The 26,165-nt window shown below is 32.1% G+C and overlaps 1 protein-coding gene across 1 annotated transcript in view; it reads left to right on the plus strand.

The window, feature by feature from the left end:
- Window positions 1-26,165, plus strand: part of LOC105320444 (mucin-5AC) — a 54,641-nt gene that overhangs the window by 13,601 nt on the left and 14,875 nt on the right. The window contains exons 15-43 of the mRNA XM_066068553.1: window positions 199-347; window positions 525-780; window positions 916-1,064; window positions 1,150-1,447; window positions 1,721-1,869; window positions 1,981-2,212; window positions 2,318-2,466; window positions 2,613-2,766; window positions 3,157-3,308; window positions 3,497-3,668; window positions 4,162-4,464; window positions 4,673-4,821; window positions 5,004-5,313; window positions 5,415-5,563; window positions 5,885-6,116; window positions 6,293-6,441; window positions 7,345-7,416; window positions 7,592-7,697; window positions 8,311-8,459; window positions 8,812-8,944; window positions 9,265-9,395; window positions 9,479-9,587; window positions 9,921-10,084; window positions 19,737-19,814; window positions 20,453-20,562; window positions 20,648-20,706; window positions 22,099-22,250; window positions 23,787-23,924; window positions 24,234-24,296. Of these exons, the coding sequence (XP_065924625.1) occupies window positions 199-347; window positions 525-780; window positions 916-1,064; window positions 1,150-1,447; window positions 1,721-1,869; window positions 1,981-2,212; window positions 2,318-2,466; window positions 2,613-2,766; window positions 3,157-3,308; window positions 3,497-3,668; window positions 4,162-4,464; window positions 4,673-4,821; window positions 5,004-5,313; window positions 5,415-5,563; window positions 5,885-6,116; window positions 6,293-6,441; window positions 7,345-7,416; window positions 7,592-7,697; window positions 8,311-8,459; window positions 8,812-8,944; window positions 9,265-9,395; window positions 9,479-9,587; window positions 9,921-10,084; window positions 19,737-19,814; window positions 20,453-20,562; window positions 20,648-20,706; window positions 22,099-22,250; window positions 23,787-23,924; window positions 24,234-24,296 (4,616 nt within the window). The remainder of the gene's footprint in view (window positions 1-198; window positions 348-524; window positions 781-915; window positions 1,065-1,149; window positions 1,448-1,720; window positions 1,870-1,980; window positions 2,213-2,317; window positions 2,467-2,612; window positions 2,767-3,156; window positions 3,309-3,496; window positions 3,669-4,161; window positions 4,465-4,672; window positions 4,822-5,003; window positions 5,314-5,414; window positions 5,564-5,884; window positions 6,117-6,292; window positions 6,442-7,344; window positions 7,417-7,591; window positions 7,698-8,310; window positions 8,460-8,811; window positions 8,945-9,264; window positions 9,396-9,478; window positions 9,588-9,920; window positions 10,085-19,736; window positions 19,815-20,452; window positions 20,563-20,647; window positions 20,707-22,098; window positions 22,251-23,786; window positions 23,925-24,233; window positions 24,297-26,165) is intronic.

The following is a 26,165-nucleotide window of genomic DNA, read 5'->3' on the forward strand; positions in this document are numbered from 1 at the left end:
CCAAACGAGTAAAAAACCTAATAAATAATAGTGACAAAACTTCTCAAATAACTGTCAGTACAAATGCGACATTTATATACCACTTGTAGCGCGGTTTCAAAACTATTGAATTCTACTAAATAGTTCGGTGGTTTTTTTTAGATATTTTACATTTTGTAATGCATTGTTTTATATGATTAAGTTTTAATTGTCTTACAGTATCGTCAAAGATGTGTTTGATTGTATTATGGATGGGATAGAAAAGCAATTCAATGTGTCGTGTGACCAAAACGATACAACTATTGCTTTAGAATTATTCAGCCCCATGTTAACGAATGCGTTCAGCCTTAAGAACAATCCAGCAGATTGTGAGTATTCTTGAGATTTGAAAGTTCTATGATTAATTTATCAAAATCTAAAAGTTGTAGAAACTATATGAATTATCTTTTTTACTATAACTTCCTAATTGTAAATGTTTAACACATTGTGTGAACGTTCGTAAAAGAAACCAATTGATGTATACAACGCATTTCTTTATATCATAGGTTACATTGTTACCACTACTCAGAGAATGACCACTACTGTGATGTCAACGCCGGAAATGACGTCATCAAATCCACCATTCTCGACTCCTATATCTACTTTGTCAGAAACGGTTTCAACCATTACCACCAGTTTGACCCCTAATCCATTACTCGCTAAATGTAAAGATAGTGGAGTTGTTCTTGATAAGAGCCTACAATGTGTTTTACCTTATTTTGAACAAATCTCAACAGCAAAAGATAATGAAACATTCTGCAGGTAAGAAAAAATTGTCCATTTAGTTACTATTTTCATTACTCTATACATGTATATCATAAAAAAGGACCGAATATCAAAATACATGTATGCAATAGTATGTAAGTATTTGATTGACACTTTTTGGCAATATTTTAGAGTTGTGGATCAGATTTTCCAGTGCATCATCGACAAAATAGAATCAGAGTTTGGGGTCACTTGTAGCGGAAAAGACAAAGAACTTGCTATTTTGTCCTACGGACCAACGTTGCAATCTAGCCTAAGCCTGAGCTTTGCACCCACGAAATGTAGGTTGTATCAAATATTTCAACGGCTTCTTCTTGAATAAAATACCTTTTACAAATAAATGTTTTCGAACTTTGGTATATATAGGCGAGTTTGAAACAACTACCATTACAACACCATACATACCAAGTTCAGCAGTGCCTGAGTCGAAGACAACCTCCACATCCACATCAACAACATGGACTACTGGTCAAAGCACAACAACACTACCCCCATCTTCACAAATGACTGTACCAATAACCACACCCGTGTCTTCAACCACTACGCTGTCCCCTTTGCAGCTAAACTGTCATGACGAGGCAGAAATCATGGCTAGAGGATGGCAGTGTGCTCTGCCTTTGTATAGCAACCTCACGACGTCATCCGACCTACCGGAGTTCTGTCTGTAAGTATCAGCGAGTGCGTTATGATAGCGAGGCTAGGGGCGTGGATATTTTCAAGGATATATTTATCTCTTTACAAAGATTTCTTCGACAAAATTCAACTAAAAGACCTGATCAATTAACTATCAAAATACAGGAGATTTTATCATATATATAATTATATATATCAGTACTCATTTAGTAAATAATATTATTTGGTTTGAAAATGTTGCAGAGCCATTGACAAACTTTCCGTCTTTTGTAAATGAATAGTATCACTTTTTTTTATTGAACAGAGCTGTGGGCGGGGTAATTGAATGTATCTTGAGTGATATCGGATACATATATGGCGTAAACTGCAGCAGAAGTGATCAACAAAACGCGCTTTCGTTTTACGGTCCAACTCTACAGTCATCACTTCCACTGGGATTTAATCCCACAAACTGTGAGTGCTCATCAATGCATGATTTTGAAAATTGTTGAAAATTTGAATTTTTAAGTTTAAAATTTGAAATTAGATTTTGAAATTTGAAATTAAATTTTGTAACTCACAAAGGTTCCTTAGGCAGCGATGGAATATCTGTTGTTCCCGTGACCATTGGGCCTGAGACGCCATCTCGAGTGACGTCATTTCCTGTTACAGTTAGCTCACCGGTATTAACATCTACAGAATCTTTATCACTGTCAGTCTGTAAGGATACCACATTAATCCTCTCCAAAGGTTGGGTCTGCGCTCTTCCTAGGTATATGGATATTTCTACAACAAATGATCTGACTGCATTTTGTAGGTAAGTGAAAGTGAAAACTTTTTTTCTGATTTCATCGTGCATGAAAATGCATCTATTATTTTTCTTTTTTTTTTTAAATCCTTGGTCTTTTTTTTTTTTACAAAGAGCGACAGAATCCGTGTTTACCTGTATTCTGGACAGCATCAGTTCTGAGCACGGTGTGACTTGCACAGCCAGTTACAAGGATACTGTGATTGAAACTTACAGCCCAAACCTCCGCTCTATTTCCACTGCTTTCCTAGATCCCCGACAATGTAAGATGCTGACTTGTGTGTTATTTCTCATTCATTACTAAAACTATATGTATTTACTAAGTTGTTTATAGACTACCATAAATTTGCAAAATTCAATTAATATGGCGTGAATTTTAAGATTATGAGTGGTAATTTTTATGTTTTAGGTTATATAACAACTACCACTCCTACCACTACCACTGAATCTCCACTTTTGGCTAAATGCCAGGACAGCGCCACTATAACGTCAGCAGCATACTTCTGTTTCCTTCCTCTCTATATCAATATGACGATTGCCACTGATAAAGTAGAATTCTGCAGGTACTAATAATTGAAATGTGCTACATTGATATCATATGAAAATTGTGCTGGAGAAATTGTTCAATGACATAAATGTATGGTATACGACCACCGTCCTTCATAGTTTTGTATTGAAAAAGTCAAAAGGGGCTCTGGTTGAAAAAAACATACATAAATAAAAATAGCTCATTTAAATATGAAGATTTGTTTTAATTTTACATGTTGTTAAGGTTAAAAGTAAATTTTGAATTGCTAAAGACCATGTTTTCGCATAAAATGAATTCTGAAATTGTACAATTTTTAACCTATGCCTTAAAAGGACATAATGGTAACCAAGTAAAGGAAGTTCTAAAACTGTTTCTGAATACCAATGCGCTTAATTTCTCTTATTTTATGCACTTCATATTTTAGTGTAATAGAGGCGGCCTTTTCTTGTATTGTGAAGAAGATAGAAGCCGATTACAGCATCCGGTGTAGAGAGGGCGACAAGGAGAAGATGATTAGCAACTACGGGGCGGATCTTACCACTTCTCTCAAACTCAAATTTGACCCCCTTAATGATTGTAAGATTTTCTGGGGTTTTGTTCTGACTAGAAATTGTCCAATAAAACAAATTGATTTTCAGTGATATAAATGAATGCTTTTAATGGGTTGTTGGGTTTTTTTTTACAGTAGATTACGCATGTACGATTATTATGTTTTAATTCCGTAAATATTCATATCTGTCGATATTAATGCTATCTAATTTAAGGTTATAACATGTCAGAAAAACATATACGAATTGCAAGATTTGCTGGAATAGCGCGATACTCACCTTGTCAAGACCGTGTGGAACTATTGGCAAAGGGATTGTATTGTTTAGATCTCTTCCATCAAAATGTAAGCCAGTTACTCAAGGAATCATCTTTTGAAAGATTTTGCAGGTATGTGGTTTAGTTTCAATTGCTGTTCTCATTTCTGCCTGACCTTCTTACCATTCTTCAATGTTTCTGTCAGTTTTTCAAACTCTGCTTGGAGACATGTATTTATTCTGACTTGGTGATATGTATCTTCACATCTTATTTTGAACAAATATTAATGGTAGCATTGCCATATCTCCCTTTTTTATAAACTTTGTTTATTGATTGTGAATGTATATTTATTTATTAAGTTAAATGTATTAATTTGTTTGACGCTTAAAGACATTCGCAAATTTATCTGCGTGTAATATTGCTTATATTGATAGTTGGTTCGAACTGAAAGACATTCCTTAATTTATCTGCATGTAATATTGATATATTGTTATTTGTTTCGAACTGAAAATATCTTAATTTATCTCTAAATAATACTGGATTTATTTATTTTTATCCCACTCCAAATTGCTGTTTGATGGTTTAACATTTTCTTCCTATCTCCTTTCTTTCATAATATTCTTAGTGGTATTGAGATTTTCTCTTCCTGCGTCATGACCGAAATGGGGAAAAAACTCAAGGGTTCGTGCAATGAAGTGGAACAAGAAATTTTCATATCAAACCACAGTATCAGCTTGGAAAAGACATTTGGCCTCGCTTTCAAACCCGCAGACTGTTTCATGGCGTCAACCACAACAGTGGAAACTACCACTACATCACCACCAAGTCTCTGTCTTGATTCAGACCTAATATATGTCAAATTGATGCTATGTGCTGGTCCTGTTTTTTCATCATTGAAATCGGAGAAAAAATTCACATCATTTTGCGGGTATGAGTAATTTCTGCTAATACTTGACGTTAAATCATATTTTACTTTATTTAAATCAGAAATGAATATAAAAAAATACACAGAAAAATCACTTTGAGAAGTTATAATTTTATATTCAGGTTTAATTAAATCAAATAATTTTAATACTCAGGATTATCATTTTGAAAAATTATGATCTTTTTTTTCAAATCGAATAATTCTTTTTTAGGCTTTTCTTTAAAGTTTTCGGGTGCATCATAGATAGAATAGAATCCTCAGAAAATATCACATGTTCCAAATCAGATGATGCCAGTATCGCTCAGCTTCACGGTTCAGAGATCCACCGGAGATTGGCTCTTCCGTTTAACCCCGCGGATTGTTAGTACATTTATTTTTTCTTGTTTGTTGTGTGTTTTAAATAAAGAAATGAGTTATAAATACACTACGATTGTAGTTATCTGGAAATGAATTTTTCTTTAAGAAATGCTACCATTTTCACGTAAAATTATTATAAATTATATAAATATTTTCGGTATGTTTTTATATGTTCAATACTGTAGGTTATCAACGAGCAAGCACTACAACCGAACCCATTACTCAACCCTCAAGTACTACATTAAGTACTGTAACAGAGACTAGTACCCAGCCCTCAACTAGTACTGCAACCAAGACCAGTACTCGATCCTCAATCGATTCTTCTTCAACAAAACATACCACGATATCAATTTCGACCGAAACTACATCGAACCCGACGACAATAGAACCCAGCCCATGTCGGGATCTAAACAAAGTTAATATGTTCATCCTGCCCTGCATTGGTCCAGTCTTTTCATTCATTTCGTCAACCAAGAATTCAACTAATTTTTGTGGGTATGTATATTAATTACAAATATTTATTCTAGATCAATTTTGCATATTATTGGTGAGAAAACTATCCGAAATATTTTTTCTTCTTAATTGGTTCTTTTCAGGCTTATGATGAGAGTGTTCGACTGCATCGTTAACAAAACCGAGAACGATGGAAACGTAACATGTTCTTTGGACGATAAAAAAGAACTAATGGAAGCAATCGGACTGCAGATGAACAAAACACTGCCATTACCGTTCAGTCCAGAACTCTGTGAGTGATTTTATGGGTTTTTACTAAATATGAAATCATGATAATCTTTGTGAATATTATGTACTGGAACTAGTTTAATATAAAATTCACGATGTAAATGTAAAGAAAAATACCTACCAACTTATTGTTACATTCTGCGATAATAATTTATTGTATGTGATCCTTGAAATATATTCAGATAGTGAATTTTGGCTTTTAATGAAATACTCATCCAGAAAACAGGGAGTTTATAAAAAAAATGACAATCTATGAAAAATGTTAAACTTTTATTATTGAAGCACTCTTCTATGTTTTGGATATTTGTTTTATATTCTTGTTTAGGCACATTTCTTCTGGAAAAGCCTTTGGTAGAATCCACACCAGCCTCCGTCACTAATATCACAACGCCTGTAAATTCCATTTCACCATTAATGACTACAGCCAGCACAACCCTTGTGACAACAGAACCAAGCCCTTGTCAAGATGTTAACAAAATGAACATGTTTATACTGCCCTGCATTGGACCTTTGTTTTTCACTATTTCATCAGCGAAAAACGCAACCGCATTTTGTGGGTACGTTCATATGACCTGATACAGTAATTCCGTCATAATTGTAATGGATTTAGACAAAGCTAGCATTTGTGAAATAAGTTTTACATCAGCTATATTGCAGGTACCCTTTGACAATGGATTACAAATTCATGCATTTTATATGCTTGGTATATGACTGATATCTTTGTTTTTTGCAGATATATCGTGGAAGTGTTTGATTGCATCATCAATAAAACAGAAGTTGAGGCAAACAGGACGTGTTCCCAGAAGGATGCCAGAGAGCTTGTGCAGACAATCGGGCTCCAGATGAACAAAACACTGCCATTTAACATAAATCCAATGCTATGTAAGAAGTAGAGTTAACGTAGTGCAAAGAATTATTTCAAACTTGTCACTATACCTGTGACTGTCAGAAATGAAAGAGGGCAAAAAATAAAATCTACTGCTTTTGAAATTGTTATAGAAAAAAAAAGTTTTGCCAAAAATAAATATTGAACCAAAAATAAACCAAGACATACATGAAAAGAACTAAAATGTTTGAAAACTTTCAAAAAATTACGGGTTTTAAAATAAATATTTTTATTCACAGCGTGAATGAAGTCTTATATATAATACACAAATAATGAGCATGTTTCAAAATGTATGGAAACTATATACAGGGAAATATTCGCCCCCGTTTTATTTTCGCCCCTTTCGCCCTCGTTGCTCGCGGGCGAATTTAAGACTGGGCGAATCCCAATGTCTCAAGTAATCTCTCTTTAAACACAATTGTGTCAGGGTGAATTCAAACCGGAGCGAAACTCTATACAAGTGTAGAAGGGCGAAAATTACACGGGGCAAAAATTACCCGGTATACAGTATATAAAAAAGCAGTCATGACGACCTTAATATTCATATAAATGTACAACAAAATTGGTTATCCTTTATGAATGTTCACAGACTTTGAATTTATAGGTTCATGAAATATATAAGAAGATATAAAAATCTATTCATTATCAAAGTAAAATTGAACGACACTTATTTACATATGATTGTCAAAAGTCGTACATGATTTAGTATATTTGATATTGAGTTTTTTTCTGGAATACTCTTGCCTTATTTATTAGTGACATTTTCATGTAATGCAAAAACTGGATCATTTTCATTTTAAATATTTTTGTTCAGAAAATAACTTTGTTTGAGGCCGTTTTTCTGACGCCTGCATAATTATGTTTTTTCTTGTTTCGAATTGATATGTATTGTTTTTAAGGCTCTGAGCGATATGGTTATTTTGAAACAACAACAACAACAACATCCGAGTTCACAACCATAAGTTTAAAGGGTGTGTATCTCAATGGTACAGTTTAAACAATTCAATTGTTATGAAACATGATTACATATTTTGATTTTGAATTTAAGTATTTTTGCATATATAATCTATTATCTTTTCAAGAAACCACATATATGAAAATAAAAGTCCGTTGAGAAATCATTGAATTTATAATCTATTTTCACAGATTCAAAATGTAAAAGTAAGTCGGAGATATTTTCTCAAGGAATTCATTGCATTGGACCGTATTACAAGTTTTTAATGACGGCAACCCAATATGGAGCAGTTTGCAGGTAAAGATTAATTGGTTTTTATTAATGTGATTCGATGATTTATTTAAACAAAATTTTGAAATCTGACAGATTTTTTGCAATATCTTTTAAACCGATAATTCTTTTTAATTTATATCTGTTTAAAGTCATAAACTTGAACACAACTACAGGCATTTTCATATCCTTTTAGACCAAGTTCAATGTAAAAAAGAAAAAAAGCAATGTTGTATTCACATGAAAGGTCGCATGAATTAAACCTTTTTATGTTTTCCAAAATGTTGGATATTATCCAATCAAGAGCTTGGAAGTAGTCAAGCATAATAAAGGAATAAGTTTGCTTCCGTAAATCTTTATGAACCTCAGTTTCTAAAATAAAATTTGGTCTTTAATTGATTTCGCACAGAAATACATCAGTTTCAAATCGATATTGCTTACTTTGTTCTGAATAAATTAATTGAATAAAATGGCGATCATAGTTAATCATAATACTTTTCTATTCTTTGTCACTATTGTAGATAGTTTTTTGCGAGTTGCATTGCCTAATTAAACATATAAAAAAATAGCTTTTATAACTTCGGGTTAACAAAAGATTAGTAAAAAAAGTTTACATTCTATTTTTTGGCCTCTTTTTCAGCTTTTTGCAATTAACGTTTAATTGCATTTTTGAGCGAATTGAAAAACAACACAACGTTACTTGTCCTTCATTGGTTCGGAATGAAGCTAAAGCAATGTATGCAGTTGATGTTTACAAGGGTCTTCCACTGAAATTCCAACCAGATAGCTGTACGTTATTTGATTAATAACCATGTTCTGATAATTTTCAACCAGTATTGTATACAATATAATGTACGTTGCATTTGGATGATGACGACTAAAAATCATCAAAAATAAATAATACAATATAGTCGAATATGGGTAATCTGACATTGTACGCAGTATGGAGAATAGTTTCTGAATATAATTAGATACTTCAGGAGGAAATTTGTAAATTGAAATGTTTATATAGTTTTACTTAGAAAAGCTCTTAATAGTTACACAAAACAAAAAAACAACCTGTTTTTTTTTTATAATTGTTTTGCATAAAGGTATACTTAAGTGTGCCTACCTAGCACTTGAAGTTCATTTAACATTTCAGGTCCTGGCAATATAAGTTGCTTTATAGAGGTTGGAAGGCCAGAATACAGAGAATGTTTTGAAACGTTCTTTATTTTCGAAAAGTACAATGGCTCAATCTACAATCTGAAGTTGTCTGAAAACGAAATATGCAGGTAAGGATAAATGAAATAAAACGATGCATTATCATAGTTATGTTGGTTATGATCACTCGGCAAATAGTCTATGTATAGCGGTTCTACACCATTGCTTGTTTGCACAGTGACTTCGTTTTCTAGCATTTGTGTATTTGAACTATTGAGGACAATATCCACGTTATTGACAAAAAGATTGCTATTTGTATTAAATATTTCTAAAAAGCAAAAAGTTAAAACGATCAGCCGAATTATGTGAAACAAAATTTTTTTAGAAATCATTGATGAAATTTATCATTTTGTGAATATTTTAGTGTCGATTCTTTATTTTACATTTTCAGTGCCTACTGGGGAATGATAATGTGTTTGCAGAACCGTGATATTAACTGTGGCATCGAAGACACTCACAAAATACTTAGCCAGTATCTATTGGATTCCAACGCCTCTATTACAATCCCAACAGCTTGTTCAAGTATGGATCTTACTCATAATGATATACACGAATTTAGGCTATGATATAGTTTATGACTTAATATTATTTTCTTTTTTGTCCAGAAAATACAACTCTTGGTAGAACTCTCTGTGCGGATGACGATTTTCCTCTTCTTACGATTCAAGCAAAGTGTGGATTTTATCCCATCCTTATCCCTTTTGATTGTGATAGGTAGATTTTATTTTTCTAAATTTGAGAGGTCTGGATAATCTTGGCCATTTTTTATAGTATATCGGTCTCCTAAATTAGAAGAGCTTGGTATGAACATTGGAAAATATTCAAAACAGAAAGCTAATATATACATGTACATATGTACATATATATGTTTTGTCTTTTAAATAATTGCTGGCAGCTAATAAAAATTAAAATCATTTTTATAATTTTAAGAAGGTACGATGATTTTAAAAACTTAGCCTCCTTTAAACCAAAATACGCTTGATGTAAACACTCCTTTTAAATCTACAGTATATTTGTACATGTTTATCATTTTTTTCGCTGTTGCAGACATGGATGGGAATACATAAAATGCGCTGCAGAGAGCCTCGATCCTCTCAAATGTAATGCTGACAGCATATACGGTGCTGTCACTGTATTGATGCAAGCTAATCGAAGCTTCTTTGACAGAATAAACCCGGGTAGAGGAGAGGAAGTTTATTCATGCATCAATAGTAAGTCAACCATTCTTAATACCTATCTCAGGGTTTGGGATTTTAAAAAAAAATTGTTTGTTTAGAATTTATTTGTTTGTTGCTTGGGGTTGTTGGTTTTTTGTGTTGTTTTTTTTTTTTTTTTTGGGGGGGGGGGTTGTTAATTTATGGTGTTATTATACCCGCACTTTCTAAAGAAAGTTCGGGTATATTGTTGTTACCCTGTTCCGTCCGTCCGTCCGTCCGTCCGTCCGTCTGTCACGTTTTACTTTCTCAAACTGCTCTTACATCTTATAAACCAGCAAACTGAACTCTTGGAGTTTGATTTGGGGTATCATGTTGTTTTGTAAAAAGGTTTCAATAATTCTCTGTTAGTCCTGGGGGTCAAATAATTAGTAAAAAATGACGTTTTTTCACAAAAAACCTTCTTCCTCGAACTCCTCCTACGTTTTCAACAGTAGACAAATCATCTTTTGGAATATGTTTTAGGGTATCCTATAGATGCGCAATAAGGTTTCGGAATTTTCATTTTTGTCCTGGGGGTCATTTAATGGCTGAAAAATGACGTTTTTTTTACAAAAAAACTGGTTTCAAAAACGTCTTTATTTTTTGGCAGTAGCCAAATGATCTTCTAGAATATGATTGGGGGTGTCATATTGAGGCGTGATCAGGTTCCAGAATTGTTTTTTTTATTAAGGGGATCAGTGGGCAACAAAAAATGACGTTTTTTTGCAAAAAAAAATATGGTTCCCAGAACTCCTCTTACAACTTTTGGAGTAGCTATGTCATCTCTTGGGATATAATTGGGGCTGTCCTATAGATGTGCAATAAGGTTTTAAAAATTTAAATTTCATCCAGGGAGTCAAATAGTAGCAGAAAATTGACGTTTATCACTAAAAAAAACCCATAGATCCCAGAGCTCCTCTTATGATTTAATGGATAGACAATCATATCTTGGGTCTTGGGATATGATAGGAACTGTTCTATAGATGTGCAGTAAAGTTTTAAAAATTTAAATTTCATCCCGGGAGTCAAAAAGTAGCAGAAAAATGACGTTTATCACTTCAAGAAAACATAGATCCTAGAACTCCTTTTATGATTTAATGGATAGACACATCATATCTTGGGATATGATAGGAACTGTTCCATAGATGTGCATTACGGTTTTGAAAAATTAAATTTAACCCTGAGGCCCATTACCTACTGGTACATACCTTTTGATGCCCTTTAAGGATCAAGAATTTAAATGGTTAAGGGGTGGGGATCTCAACCGTTTTCGAGATATTCGTGCACTTCCTGTTCAAGGGGGGTCATGACCACCCCCGGGGCCCATGACCTACATACCGTTTGATGCCCCTTGACACAAGGAACAAGAATATATATGGTTTAAGGGTGGGGATCTCAACTGTTTTGAAGATATTAAGGGACTTGCTGTTTGAGGGGGTCAGGACCACTCACAGGGCCCATGACCTACATAACATTTGATGCCCCTTGACATCAGAAACATGAATATATATGGTTTAGGGGTCATGATTATAACAGTTTCTGAGATATATGGTAATTTCAAATTCCTGGAGGTGGGGATGACCCCAGGGGTCAGATCTGATAAACCCTATATATTGCCAGTAACAGCCAATATATGATTATGAAAACCCTATATTATTATCTTTGTCCATTTTCAAGTTACCATTTACAATAGAGTCTACGATTCTTCCTACAAGGTTCAATGTTAGACCCCACACCCTTTTGACACCCCCCTCCCCCCCCCCTCCCCCGAAAAGTGGTTGTCTAACCCAAAATGAGCAAAATCAAACCAGGGTGCACAACTAGATTTGCAGGCCTATCATATCCTAGAGTTTTGTACAATTATGTTCAGCCATCTCTGAGAAACAAGTTCAGAGCGGGAAAGAAGAAAAAGAAGATGAAGAATAATAATACATGTATTAAGAACCGTACAAAAACAATAAGTCTCCAAACTTCATTCAAGAGACTTAATAATTAATAAAGATTAAATAGAGATAGGATCATCAAACATCAATAATTTAAAGATAATTGACAATTTCTGATTCTAAGGGGGTCAGGATGACCCCTTAGGGTCATGACTTACATGCCATAATGATCTGATGCGCCTGCATGACCTAAGGAGGAATAATATCTTTGAATTAAGGTGGGGATCTCAATGGTTTTTATGATATTAGATAATTTCAGGAAGAGCACTTGGGATCATGACCTACATACCATCTTAAATGCCTTGAACAAAGAAACAATAATATAATATGTACATGATATATGATTCAATTTAAGAACCCAGATATAGATCAATCATCTGTTTTGTAATACTTCCTATGTATATATACATGTACATGTATTAGTTTGTGTTTTGGTCTATACTATTCATGTTCATGACTATAGTATGGCTTAGTCTTATTTTAAATTACATTAAAAAATTGTCAAATATATGACTTGGAACCCCCACTCCCAAACAAACTCAAATATAAACTGTTCTCCCCCCCCCCCCTCCCTTGTCGAATGATCTATTAAAATCAAAATATAATTTGGCTGTCTAAAAACTTTTATAAACTGGTAAAAAATGTTATTCTTAAAAAAAATTACATTACACCTTGCATGATTGACAAATGATCTATTGAGATACGATCAGAGGTCATATTTCTACCTTGGGATCAATAAGTAGTATTCATTGACAAGTTAAAATTAGTTAATAACAATAAATGATTCAAATTATAAATGTTTATACTCCACATTCACCCCCCCCCCCCCAATCTAACCTGCTTATAAAGATTCAGTCTTCTTAATACATTCTTACATGTGTACAGTAGCAAATTTTAAATCATTTCTCTGTGAAGTTGATTGCTTTTTCTCTCATGATTCACATTAACATTTTGGAAATTGCTTAATTCAATTTTTAGCTCACCGAGACGAAGTCAAGGAGAGCTTATGCTATACCCTCGGCGTCGGCGTCGGCGTCAGCGTCCGGACCTGGTTAAAGTTTTTGTTGCAGGTCCTGTATCTAAGCTATTACTTGTCCTATCTTCACCAAACTTGCATGGGTGATGCATCTGGACCTACTTATGGACTTGAAAGACTTGGATGCTGAATCTGGGTCCTAAATTTCAGATGCTGGAGGAGGTTAAGGTTGTTGGACCAGGTTAAAGTTTTTGTTGCAGGTGCCCTTTGATAGCAATATCTTAGTTACTGCTGGTCCGTACATCACCAAACTTGCATGGATGGTGTGCCTTATGATACTGATGCACCAGACAGGATTGAGTGCTGAATCTGAGCTATAGGTTTCGGATGCTGGAGGAGGTTAAGGTTTTTGGAGCAGGTTAAAGTTTTTGTTGTGGGTGCCCATTGATAGCAATATCTAAGTTACTACTGGTCCTAACTTCACCAAACTTGTATGGATGATGCGTCTTATGATACTGATGCACCTGACAAGCTTGAATGCTGAATCTGAGCAATAGGTTTCGGATGCTGGAAGAGGTTAAGGTTTTTAGAGCTGGTTAAAGTTTTTGTTGCAGGTGCCCTCTGATGATTATATCTTAGTTACTACTGGTCCTTACTTCACCAAACTTGTATGGATGGTGCGTCTTATGATACTGATGCTTCTGACAAGCTTGAATGCTGAATCTGAGCAATAGGTTTCGGATGCTGGAGGAGGTTAAGGTTTTAAGAGCTGGTTAAATAAAGTTTTTGAAACAGGTGCCCTCTGATGATGATATCTTAGTTATTACTTGTCCTTACTTCACCAGACTTCCATGGATGGTGTGTCTTATGATACTGATGCACCTGACAGGCTTGAATGCTGAGTCTGGTTTCGGATGCTGGATAAAGTTAAGTTTTTAGGAACAGGTCACATGTTTAATAGATGATAGTACTATATCAAACTTGCATAGTTGATTTAACTGTAATATGAATGAATCGCAGAGGTAGCTTCAGATGCAGAGCTTGATCTCCATTATCAAGGATGCTAAAAAATAAATCTTAGTTATTACAGGTCCTAACTTCACCAAACTTGAATGGATGGTGTGTCTTATGATACAGATGCACCTGACAGGCATGGATGCTGAATCTGAGCCATAGGTTGCGGATGCTGGAGGAAGTTAAGGTTTTAATTGCTAGTGCCCTCTGATGATGATATCTTAGTTATTACTGGTCCAAACTTCACCAAACTTGCATGGATGATGCGTGTTATGATACCAATGCACCTGATGGGCTTGAATGCTGAATCTGAGCCATAGGTTTCGGATGCTGGATGAGGTTTAGTTTTTTGGAACAGGTCACATGTTTTATAGATGATAGCTTGCATAGTTGATTTATCTTTATTTTAAATTAAATGCAGAGGTTGCTTTATATGCAGAGCCTGATCTCCATTATCAAGGATGCTAAAGAAATCTCCTACCTCACTCAAACCAGCTCGATAGATAGATGTGTTTGTTGATAAATGATATAACATGATTCCTATGATATAGTATTGTATGATATGAAACAATATTGTTTGATATGATACAATAGGATATCATATGTTATATTATAAAAGTTATACAATACGATATGATATTGTATCAATTTTTTGGATATTTTATGAAATGATATTGTATCATGATACTGTTATGTATAGTATTGTATATTATGAAACAATATTGTATAATATTATATTATATTTTTAATTTATTATTTTATCACATGATACAATTACATAAGATATTGCAAAATATTATATTGTATCCTATGATACAATATTGTATATTCTATAATATTGTATCATACAATATTGTATAATATGATATTGGTTTCAGTAATATAGAATTATATCACATGAAATTGTATTATATGATATTGTAATATTATATAATATTGTATCATACGATATTGTATGATATGATATTGGTTTATATGATATATTATCTTATCACATGAAATTGTATTATATGATATTGTAATATATATTATTGTGTCATATGATACAATATGTATAATATAATATTGTATTGTATAATATTTTGATTTATCACATAATATTGTATCATTTGATAAGATACAATGTTGGAATCAAATTATATTGTATTATATGATATAATATTATATAATGTATCAAATATGTTTCAGTGTCATTCAATACAATATCATACTATATTATACAATATAATATGTTTCAATGTTATGATGTATTATGTAATATGATATTGTAATATAATACTATATTGTATTATATTTTATGATATTGTATTATGTGATCAAATACAATAAGGTATAACACAATACAATGTCATATCATACATTGCAATATCATATCTCATTATTGTTTATTCGGTATTTTATTGTTTTATATGATATATATTATAAATATGACATGATACAATATTTAATTTTATATCATTGTATTGATTAACATATGAACATATGATTATCATAAAAAAAATTTATCACATGATATACGATATTTTGTCAAAACAGAATCCATGAATATCCAAGATCATAAAGTATGATTTTCATATAAAATGATAAAGGTGGTCTTATGAAGGTGATGTCTCATAATGGTGATGCTCCGTCTCGGTGAGCTTAGTAATCTATGATTACCTATGTTTAAGATTTATAAACAAAATGTTATATGCATCACTGCCATGTGTATTCACCTATTTGGGGCATGTAAAGTCTCCTAAACAAAGCAGTGACATCATTAGGCTAGGAATTACCCACATGGCTCAAACACTACTGTATAACATATGAATAAGATAAAATACATTATTATTTCTAGTTCTAAAATGTCAGGGTGTCTCCAAGGGGGCATAATCTTACAATACAATTTTATGCGCAATGACACAAAGAGCAAAAATAAATTAAACGGTTTAGGGATGAGGATCTCAGATCTCAGAAGTTAATTAACAAAATATACAGTGTATCATATCATTTCCTATTTCATAAAGGCGGGGGGGGGGGGGTTTAAAGACAACACCTGGAGGTCATTAATGTACTTTACACCAGTTGATGCATCATAATTACTTAAGGAAGGAGTCTTTTCTGGTTTACGACTTGTCAAACGTAAATTTGATTAATTGTTCATTAAATCAAGATGAAAGGAAATTAAAATAGTATATTTTTCTTTCTTTTTTACTATCATACAACTTGGCATAGAAAAATGTAATCAATGTTTAGAATGGAACAAGGACTATATTTTTGGCGTAATATTGGCGTAGGAAAATATCACATGTTGCGCAATTCAGAATTGCTGCAGATTATATATATATATATAATGAGTCTGTTTTAGCATTTTAAAAACAATAACAATAATGTTGGATTTTTTTTTACTAATGTGAACTAATAATATGATACTTGGGTTTCAGAATATTTTTTTAAAATATGATTTGCCTATCAAATAACATTTTTATAAGCTTTTTAAAGCGCCCAATCTATACATTGATTTTTGTGAAAAAATCACTAAAATCAGTTTTTCTCTCTTATGAAACGGTCAATATATTAGCTTTTCTGTCAATTTATATCTTTATATAAAGTCTTCATAATACATAAAAATTAGAAATATTTTATTATTGGAAGCATAAAAAAAATAATCAAAATTTCGTCAAAATTTAAGAAAATTAGAGGAAATGCGGGCTAAGCAATATCAATTTTAGTATAAATATATATTCCAATATAGTAGTATAAGCTGATAAACACTCTCATGGTCTATGATTTCATTGAAGATTTGAATCTTCAAATCTAAAACAAATGTCTACAGAACTATAAAGAGCTACACTTATTTTTATCACTCTTTACGTTGAGGAAAAAGGTAGTGACCTTGACCTGACCTTTATCCGAAAACAAAAAGGTCAAATTTAATTAAACTGATAGAATCATTAAGTAATATGATCCGTTTGACTATGTCAAAATTTCATGCATTTCTTATTATAAGAAGTATGTTTGATAATGAAAAGACTCCTTCCTTAAGAAGATATTTTGTATTTTCCTGTTTCGTGGGGTCAGAACAGTCCCATAAGGTCATGACCTACATTGTATTTGATGCATTATAATACATTAAGAAAGAAATACTCCTTCCTTCCTATCATAACTCATATAAAAAATATAAGTGTCTACACTTACTTACATATGTAATACACAATTGTTTATACAGGGTCAATATGGGGTCAACTCAACAGTGCATGCAGTCTGACAAATGAAAAAAATAACTTTTGCAACTAAAATGACAGAAACTTTACAAATGCGATAGGATAGGTAACGATGATAAGCTTATTTAAATATTAAAAGATGATGATACAGTATGCTGTCAAAGGGAGATTACATTTAGAAAGTGAAAGTAGAACTTATATACATGTGTATGTATGCTGGCAGGAATCCCATGCTGGCATCTCATTATATTGTGCTACTGCTACTACATGTATTATGCTTACCTAAATTGGTCAACATCATAATGATAATCCAATTAAAACACAATAATGAATTCCTTCAGCTGATCTTAACTACCGTAATCCTTTTCTGCATACGGAAAACACAGACATGTATGTATGGGTGTTGCTAAAACGCGGAACGGAAAACGGAACGGAATGGAAAATATCATCACGTTTATCGCTTAAAAAGGGTATAGACTGGCCAGAAACGATTTACTTTGTATCATTTATTTATATCTAATGAATGATTATCAACATGTTGCTATCTTATTAATATTCATATGAATGTCTATCAATTATAGCATTGTATTCATTCGGCTTAAGTTGAGTACGAAACGGAAAAATCAAATGTATACGAATTGTGAAACATTAACATGATTAAACGAGCAAATTAGCTATAACTTTTTACTTATTTCTCTTATATGGTATTGCTGGTATATTAGCGTAACGTACGCAGTTAGTGAAAGCGTTTTATGCGTGTTTTTAGTATTTTTATATCATTTTCAAATATGATGTACATGTATATATACTTACATCAAAATTGAATTTTCGGTGTTCTAGACTATCTTTTATCATACATACGATACAGTATTATCGAGATGGAAGAAAAAAACCGTAAGACTGACGACATTAAAAATTAAGATACAGTAAACATTAAAATACCCGGTAGTTTGTGAAACTAGTAATTTGTGAAACTAGTATTTTTAGCAATGCAATTTTGTTTACGTTTGCATTACAAAGCATGCAGTTGTTTATTCCAGCAGCTGTATACATATGATCCGAATTATCAATAGAGAGCTCTAGACGTTGCCTGGTTTGATTTTCCGATTATATATTGGGACTATAGTCTGTCGATCCCAAAATATTCATGCAGCACATTTGGACGATTTATAATGGAAAATGTTGACATCTTTTCTCCATTTGGAAGTCACTCAGAAGACCTTGCACAATTTTTCAACACTATCATCCGGGTCTGTTAAAATGCAAAACCCCGTAGACTTCTTTATTTTTAGCCGTGTATTTATACCAGCTGATAAGCTAGAGAGAACGTTTTAAAGAAAGAATAATGAGAATGTTTAATGCTTCTAAAAGAGAATCGCTTGAACCCTGAGGTATATATAAATATACAGCAAAAAGTGAATCGAGAATATTTTGGGACAGAATATAGTGGTCAATGCATGTACTGTTAATTTTGAGGAAATAAATATTCTTGAATAAATAACCTAATATTGCTAATCTTTCAAAAAAAAATTAAAAAGGTACATAAAGTATATCGTTTTAGCATACTTAACAAATCTATGAGGTAAATAACATTAGATAAGATTTTCCGTTTTCCTTCCGTTCCGTTTTCCGTTCCGCGTTTTAGCAACACCCATGTATGTATACACGTGAACCCATCTAATCAAGGAGCTGGGTAAAACTAGTACCCGCTAATGAGACATGCAAACCTGTGTTGTGTACGTAACTTCAGACAAAGATCAGTCATTTGTAACATGCATGTATTTTATGACCTATTCTTCAAATCAACTTGCACTATTTTATTAGGTAAATAACAGCTTTAAGGTGGTGCAGGACCCCTGCATATTGTGATGTACATGTATACTTCCTATTGAGATAAACAATAAAGTATGTTGAATATTGATAACATATTTACCCCCCAAAAAATGTAACCTAACATTGAAGCGCAATGGGTTAGAGCGTTTACATGTCTGTAAGAGCATTGGGGTCCAAGGTGTATTTTTGGTAATTTACGAATTTTCATGGGGAGGGGGATCTGGACCCCTCACTCCCACCCCTTCTCTAAATCTGTGCACACGATGATGTTCATGTAGGCACACAGAAGCAAATCTAAAACCGGGGAGGGGGCATAATTTAATTTTTAATTGTGTTTGTAATAATTATATAAACCATTATACTTCCTATGACATAAAATGTTAAGATTATTGATTAACTGAAAATTCACTGCAAACAGTTCTACCCCAAATTGCACATAAAGTGCTGCTCATGTCACGATGTGTATTGTCATATGGGCAGGGATCTCATCCTTCAGTTATGAAAATTATAATTTTCAAATGTATTACCGGAGTTTGCATGTAGCCTTCATTTTTAATTAAACTGGTACAAAACAGTGTTATTTAGGGGCAAACACATGGTGCGGGTATTACTGTCTAATGACAGCATCTAGTTTAATTTTGCAGAGATTATGACATAACGAATGTAGATTCTTTTATTAATAAATTTATTTTTTACAGAGACAACATTTAACTGGATAGCTACATATAAACCAAATGAGGATGAAAATAATCAGCCACCTAGGCCTTTACCGGAAGGTACACATGTACAAACTTATTTGTGTTGTGCCTACCTAATGATGTTGCATGTATTTCGAAATGGAAAACATAAATTAATTTATGCAATACATCATGTTAAATAACCGCCTAGCTATCATTTTTATGATGTTTGCATGATTGAAATTTTGAAATATTGTTATAACCTTAACTATTGTTTCGCTTTGTAAAGTAACTACATATTCATTTATTTTGTACCATGTTGCAAACAATTTTTGTTTGTGTCTAGATAACGTTATCATTTGTCACTAGGTTTATTGAGACATCCAATACCTGCTCTGGTACAAAAGTTGCAGTAATATTTATTTAATTAACATCTTGCCAGTTTCGTAATAATTAGTAATCTGGCAGTAACCTATCAGAGACTGGCAGTGATAACTGATGAAATAACTTGTATTCTCGTGTATTGCCTTTTACGCTTTTTTGAAATGATTTATTGTTTTCAAAATAGTTTAACCACAACAGCGCATGTGTGTTAAAAATGAGTATTTATGCAATCAAAAGGGTATTTTTATTCTTTATATTTTGAATTATCATTATTATTTATTTTCTAAACACTTGTGGAAATTAATACGTCTTTATAATAAATGGGAAATAATTATTGTTTCTATTTTGCGTAGTTATAAAGACGGGGCTTTCTATCACGATCTCCGATGTTGTGTGGACTTCAGATCTTCTTGATCCGAGCTCCGGTCACTATCGCAGTGTCGCCAGTTATGTCATGAATAATGTAAGTAAACAAATTGCCTGGTAAAAAAGTTAACCACTAAGTATGGACTCCATTTAGAATCATTTTAAACTCTGTATTATTTCAGCTAACTATAGCGTTTGGGTCTGAACCAGAAATTCTACAGATAGAAATTGTATCGTTCAGGTAAGAACCGTGTTTCTTTTTATCAAGTTTTATTTACTTTGCTTAATCATAACCCATCTCTATAAACTCTAAATACAGAATTTGATTTATTTAAGGATATAAAACTTTGGACTACTAGTAAAAAAAACCTACATCACTTACGCAACAAATGACTCTGTTTGTTTTATATCCTTTGTCGAGCTGGTCACCATGAAAATCGTGTTAAATATATGATATATAAATATATATATATATATATATATATATATATATATATATATCTCGTCAATTACAGATAGATTGGAATGATAACAACAAATATAGGCCTATCTATAATTTTGGCTGCTGAAGGGCACTCCAGTAAACGTAATATTCAAAAATTCAATTTTCTAGTATACAATCATTGCTGTTTTTGAGGTCAATACGATAATGGATCGATGAATATTGTACTTCTCGGGTAGCTTAATCATCGTATTGATAAAAAAATATTAACAATAATTGATACGTGAAATCATTCAGCAAATTAATACAAACATGCCAAATTGAGTGTTATCAAGCAAAGAAAACTCCACCGCTTTGAAGTTTGAAGACATGGCCAAACAAATTGAGAAACGCGATATTTTATTGAATGTCATAAACAATGATTTTCAGTTGTCGCATTTTGGAAATCCCCGATCAAATTTCCAATGTAGAAATAAATAAACGTTATATTGACCCCCTAGGTCACGTGCTTATTTTGGATAGTAGCCAATCAGAGAGCTAGGAATCAATCATAAGTATAAATATTCACTATAACATTTCTTCCGGTTTTTTTTGTTTGGCTCACCGAGGTCAAACTGTCTTCAAAAGTGTTATGATTAAAACTTTCAGTTGTCTATCATTGTTCTTACATTCTAATATCTTTATTATTTCCCAAATTACAAAACAAAAATCAAACTTTCAACAAACTTGATTTAATATATATCAAAGAAAACTTTGTTACGTAGTCTTTGTAAAAATGAATGAACAAGATTTTGGGGTGTTCTTTTTTCCATTTTGTTTTTGCATGTATTCTGTTGCAGGTTACTAGGATTACAATATTTATTTTCCCATTTGTGTTGATTAAAAGGAGCTTCTTTATATTTTGTGGAATTTGCTCCTGTATGAAGTAAACAAACTGTTGTCTGGTTTTGTACCTTATTTATTTTTTTATTTTGATAATTTTAATCATACCGAAAACATTTATGTTTTCAATCTTATCTGAAAGAAATGTATATTGTACTTTTTTAAATGCTAAAATTTATTATTTTCATGTTTTCATATTTGAATCATGTCAATTTAATAGCATTGAAAATGAACATTTTCAAACTATTTTTTAAACAAAATGAACTTTTCTGAAAATATATTGAAATATGCTTCTAATTTTGTCTTCAGAAGAACCATTATAGAGAATGTTACGACGGTTGACCTTGAAATCACATTCAACACGACATCTCTGAGTTCTATAGACCTTCTACCTGAAAATGATACAGATCCCGACCTTTTCTACAACTTGAACGTTGTATCAGTTTCGGAATTTTCTATGAGTATGTATATTGTCGGTCAATTGTATAAGTGTCATGTTGTAAATTTGAATTTACTGGGTGGGTGTAAATACAAAATTTACATTATGACACCAGTCAAACAAACTTTTCAGTTTCGAAGAAATTGTCAATGTTTTTATCAAATAAAGTAAAGTGCTAGAAATCAAAATAAAGGATGCTTTAACTCTTGAGTAAATTTTTTAAAAATGTAAGTCTATTTTATTGCATTTGTGTTTAGGTAAAGTTTCTACAGATCTCAGAATTCTAAGTAACGATTTGAAAATTTTTATTTTATTTCTTTCAATAGATCAAAAATAACTGATGGTTAATTTGATTTTCTGAAACAAAGTTGTTTAATTAGCCATTTGACGTGAAACATTTTTCATAACCCGCCATTTTGTGAAGCTTGATGAGTGAAATTATCTTGCTTTGCTTAATAGAATTGCAATTATATTTTTTACTCTTAATGATACACATACACAACAGTTATATTTAAAGCTTTCAAAATAGGTTTTAATGTTAGATTAGTTTGTAAGATGATTTTATTTTAGATATCAATAATTAAATACATTTATCTTATTACGATTGAAAGTGGTATGGGACACCTGTCTATATCAATGTTAATAAAAGTTCATTATAATCAAAATACTTTCACAGGTTTAGAATTTTTTAATTTTACAATATTTGACCAAAAAAACGTTTTAAAAATGTTTGTTAAATTAAGAATAATAAGGAATGTGTTTATTATCATTTTTATTAACTAACACTTATGCCTCTATGGTATAATTAATATAACCCCCTTCTAAGTTTTATTAATCAAGTCTATGTAAAAAGAAAATCAAAATTTGGCGTTTTCGCAATCATTGTGACGTCAATTAAAATTTCACTTAAGAAATGAACAGCAATTTAAAAAGTTCACAGGGATATGAATCTGGTTGGTTACGTGAATTTTGTGTAGCCCAAAGGGCTACTCGGAAGATTTCAACGTACCAACGAAGTACATATCACTGTGATTTTTTTTAAAAATTGCTGTTTATTACTTAAGAGGAAGAATATTTCCGGGTGAATTTATATATATATATATATATATATATATATATATATATATATATATATATATATATATATATATATATATTCCTCATCAGTATAACACATTAATTGTTTTTGGCCTAAATAGAGCGTCATGAATTTATAATGTTTGCTTTCATACAACAGGAAATTGCTTTGGAAATCATAAATTAATCATAAGTATGTGCATAACATCGATTACAATATACGCATCCTTCATCAAAACTTGTTGACCTTGGTCGCCTTTGTAATTTACTGACACACATAATACGAAGTCTATATTTTGCGATTATAATTGCTGAGTATGATTTAAACCCTTATGGAACCAGAATGCTGAGTATTGCAGTTTTTAGAATGAATAAATTTTAAATTATGCAGCAGTTGTTTAACAGGGTATTGATCTTATCTACTAAAGTATACGATTATGAGGATGTTTCCTATGAATGGGTTTTTCTGCATTCTTTGCAGATACGAGAAATTCCAGTTGCCCAGCAGTGACGTCAGAGTCCATGTTCTGCAATGACACGTGTAAAGACGACTTCTACTGTCAGTCGTTTGAGAAGTGTTGTTCTAACGGATGTGGGCGGACATGTCAGAACAGCACTGGTCTCTGTTTTGTAACAATAACACAAAACACATTTGAAACGCGCTTATATCTAAATTAGATATCTGCTAAATAAAGGCACACTATTATAAAAAAAAAAGGAGAAAAAAGAGACGCGCATTGTAAAGAATATATTTTCAAACATTCTGTTGAAAAAAAAATGTTAAATGCTATGATATTTATAATACTTTTTTGTTTCTCTGTAACTAGGCCGACAAAGATTGGTCTTTGATAGACAAATGATATATATGTACTTGCAACATTATGAATTTATGAGAAATATGTTTTACGCCTGCGTCTGTTATTTTCAGATTTTCGGACTAACTATACGGATTACTTGAGTTATCCAATTTCTCGAGTCCTGCCAAAGAATGGTGAGATCATAGTTTTTTAGTTTTAGTTTAAACGAATTAAAATTTAAGGAATTAAAATTTGTTAGAATACTTGATGTTATCATTTGAATAAAATTATATTATACATTACTTTTACATTCACCCATGCATCAGGCAAATTTGTGTTATCGAAGGCCAAAGTTGAGTGAAACAAATCATGTTGTTTATGTACACGTCGTCTTTTGTATTTATTTCAACTTAATTACATTCAAAACATGTATAGCATATCTAGAGAAACCCATGCATTTTTCATTCATATTCTTACATACAATAGGGGGGGGGGTCCTCGCGCACGCATAAGATTGTAAGGTACAAGCAATTTTCGTAAGAAAAATAGGGGAAATAACATAGACAATGATGTACTTTCAATGTGCAGCTGGCTTAGAAAACAATGCAAGTACCGTGTATTTACCTATATCGAAGAATCAAATAAAGCAGCTTTGATGGCACTTTGTTTGTCATCCACATTACTGTAAATGATTCACATATTCGACTTCTTCTCTTAAACCAATTTGAACAGACATTTTGAACTAAGGTCAAAGTTCTTTAACAGGGTAGTTTTTTAAAGTCTGAAATTAGAGCGATTGTCAATAGTGGTATAGCGCACTTAGTATTCAATTTTGCCTATAAAAAAGGCGTTATTACAAACATTAGAATTTTGTATACAATAGTTAAAACGCATTTAACGATACACAACTAACACCTGTTTTACATGTATTTTAGTACATGTTTACATTTAAATAATTTTGATTTAACGCAGTCTTTGCACTGAAATTTGAAAGAATTTAATGCGTTACTTTTCTCAAACGTTTATTAATGCATATATTCAAATATATTGAAAAGGCAATCAGTAATAATTGTTTTGTTTGCATGTGCCTAGTGGTAATACATAGGTCCTTTTGATATTGCGGTCGCTGAATCGATTGCATGATAAGAAGAGAAGTTTCGATTGCATGTTTCTATTCCGCTGGATATTTTTTTTTTCAAATCCTATTGTATAATTCTGTTTATGAGCAAACCCAATATAAACAGATATTTTCAATAAAGCTACACTTTGTTTACACATGCATTCTTTTCATGTTTTTGAAAGTACTTCGGTTCAGAGTTACAATTGACTTTATATACAGAGCCCTATATATTTCTTCATGGAGGTTTCCGGAATGTGTGCCAATCAACAGTGGTTATCGACACCATTATCAAATAAGTACCTTGTTTCAAAAATTGTACGTGCATCTATTATTAGTCAACATTGCTTTCCGTTTAAACATGTACCTGTGCGAAATGATAGGAAAATGCGCTATCCTTATTTACCAGAAATGTAAATTTTCACAAAAAAAATTTATTTTGTGAAAAAAACATGACTCCGTTTAAAAATGGTGCCTCGGGAGAAATGAAAGGATCTACCTAGGTATATTTTGAAAAAAAAAGTGTTCTTGAAGCTACGAAGCTACATTTTGATAAGTCATTAAGATTATGAAAGTATCCTGATATAGTTTCAATTCGAATTTGTTTAAACGAACATTTATCCCAGACCACCTAATGGGATTCAAAAGGTTGCTAAGTTCAACAAAAGAATATTTTTTCAAGTTTTGCAGTGTACAATTTGTAATATTATCGTTTAAAATAATTAATAGATTATTTAAATAATTAATAGAATATTTGTCAACTTATCTTAGTTCCCTTGTCAGTATACCTACAAAAAAACTTACAACTAGAAAAGCAAACAATTCCACAAGTAAGATTCTTCGATTACTAGTATTTAGATTGTTCCATTGTCTGTTAATCGGTCAAGTTATCTAAATTACCGAGTAACCTTTAAATTATTGCCAACGCTTTGTTTGCATTTTATGA

The sequence above is a fragment of the Magallana gigas genome, chromosome 8 (genome assembly GCF_963853765.1).
Source record: "Magallana gigas chromosome 8, xbMagGiga1.1, whole genome shotgun sequence".
Taxonomy (NCBI): Eukaryota; Metazoa; Mollusca; class Bivalvia; order Ostreida; family Ostreidae; genus Magallana; species Magallana gigas.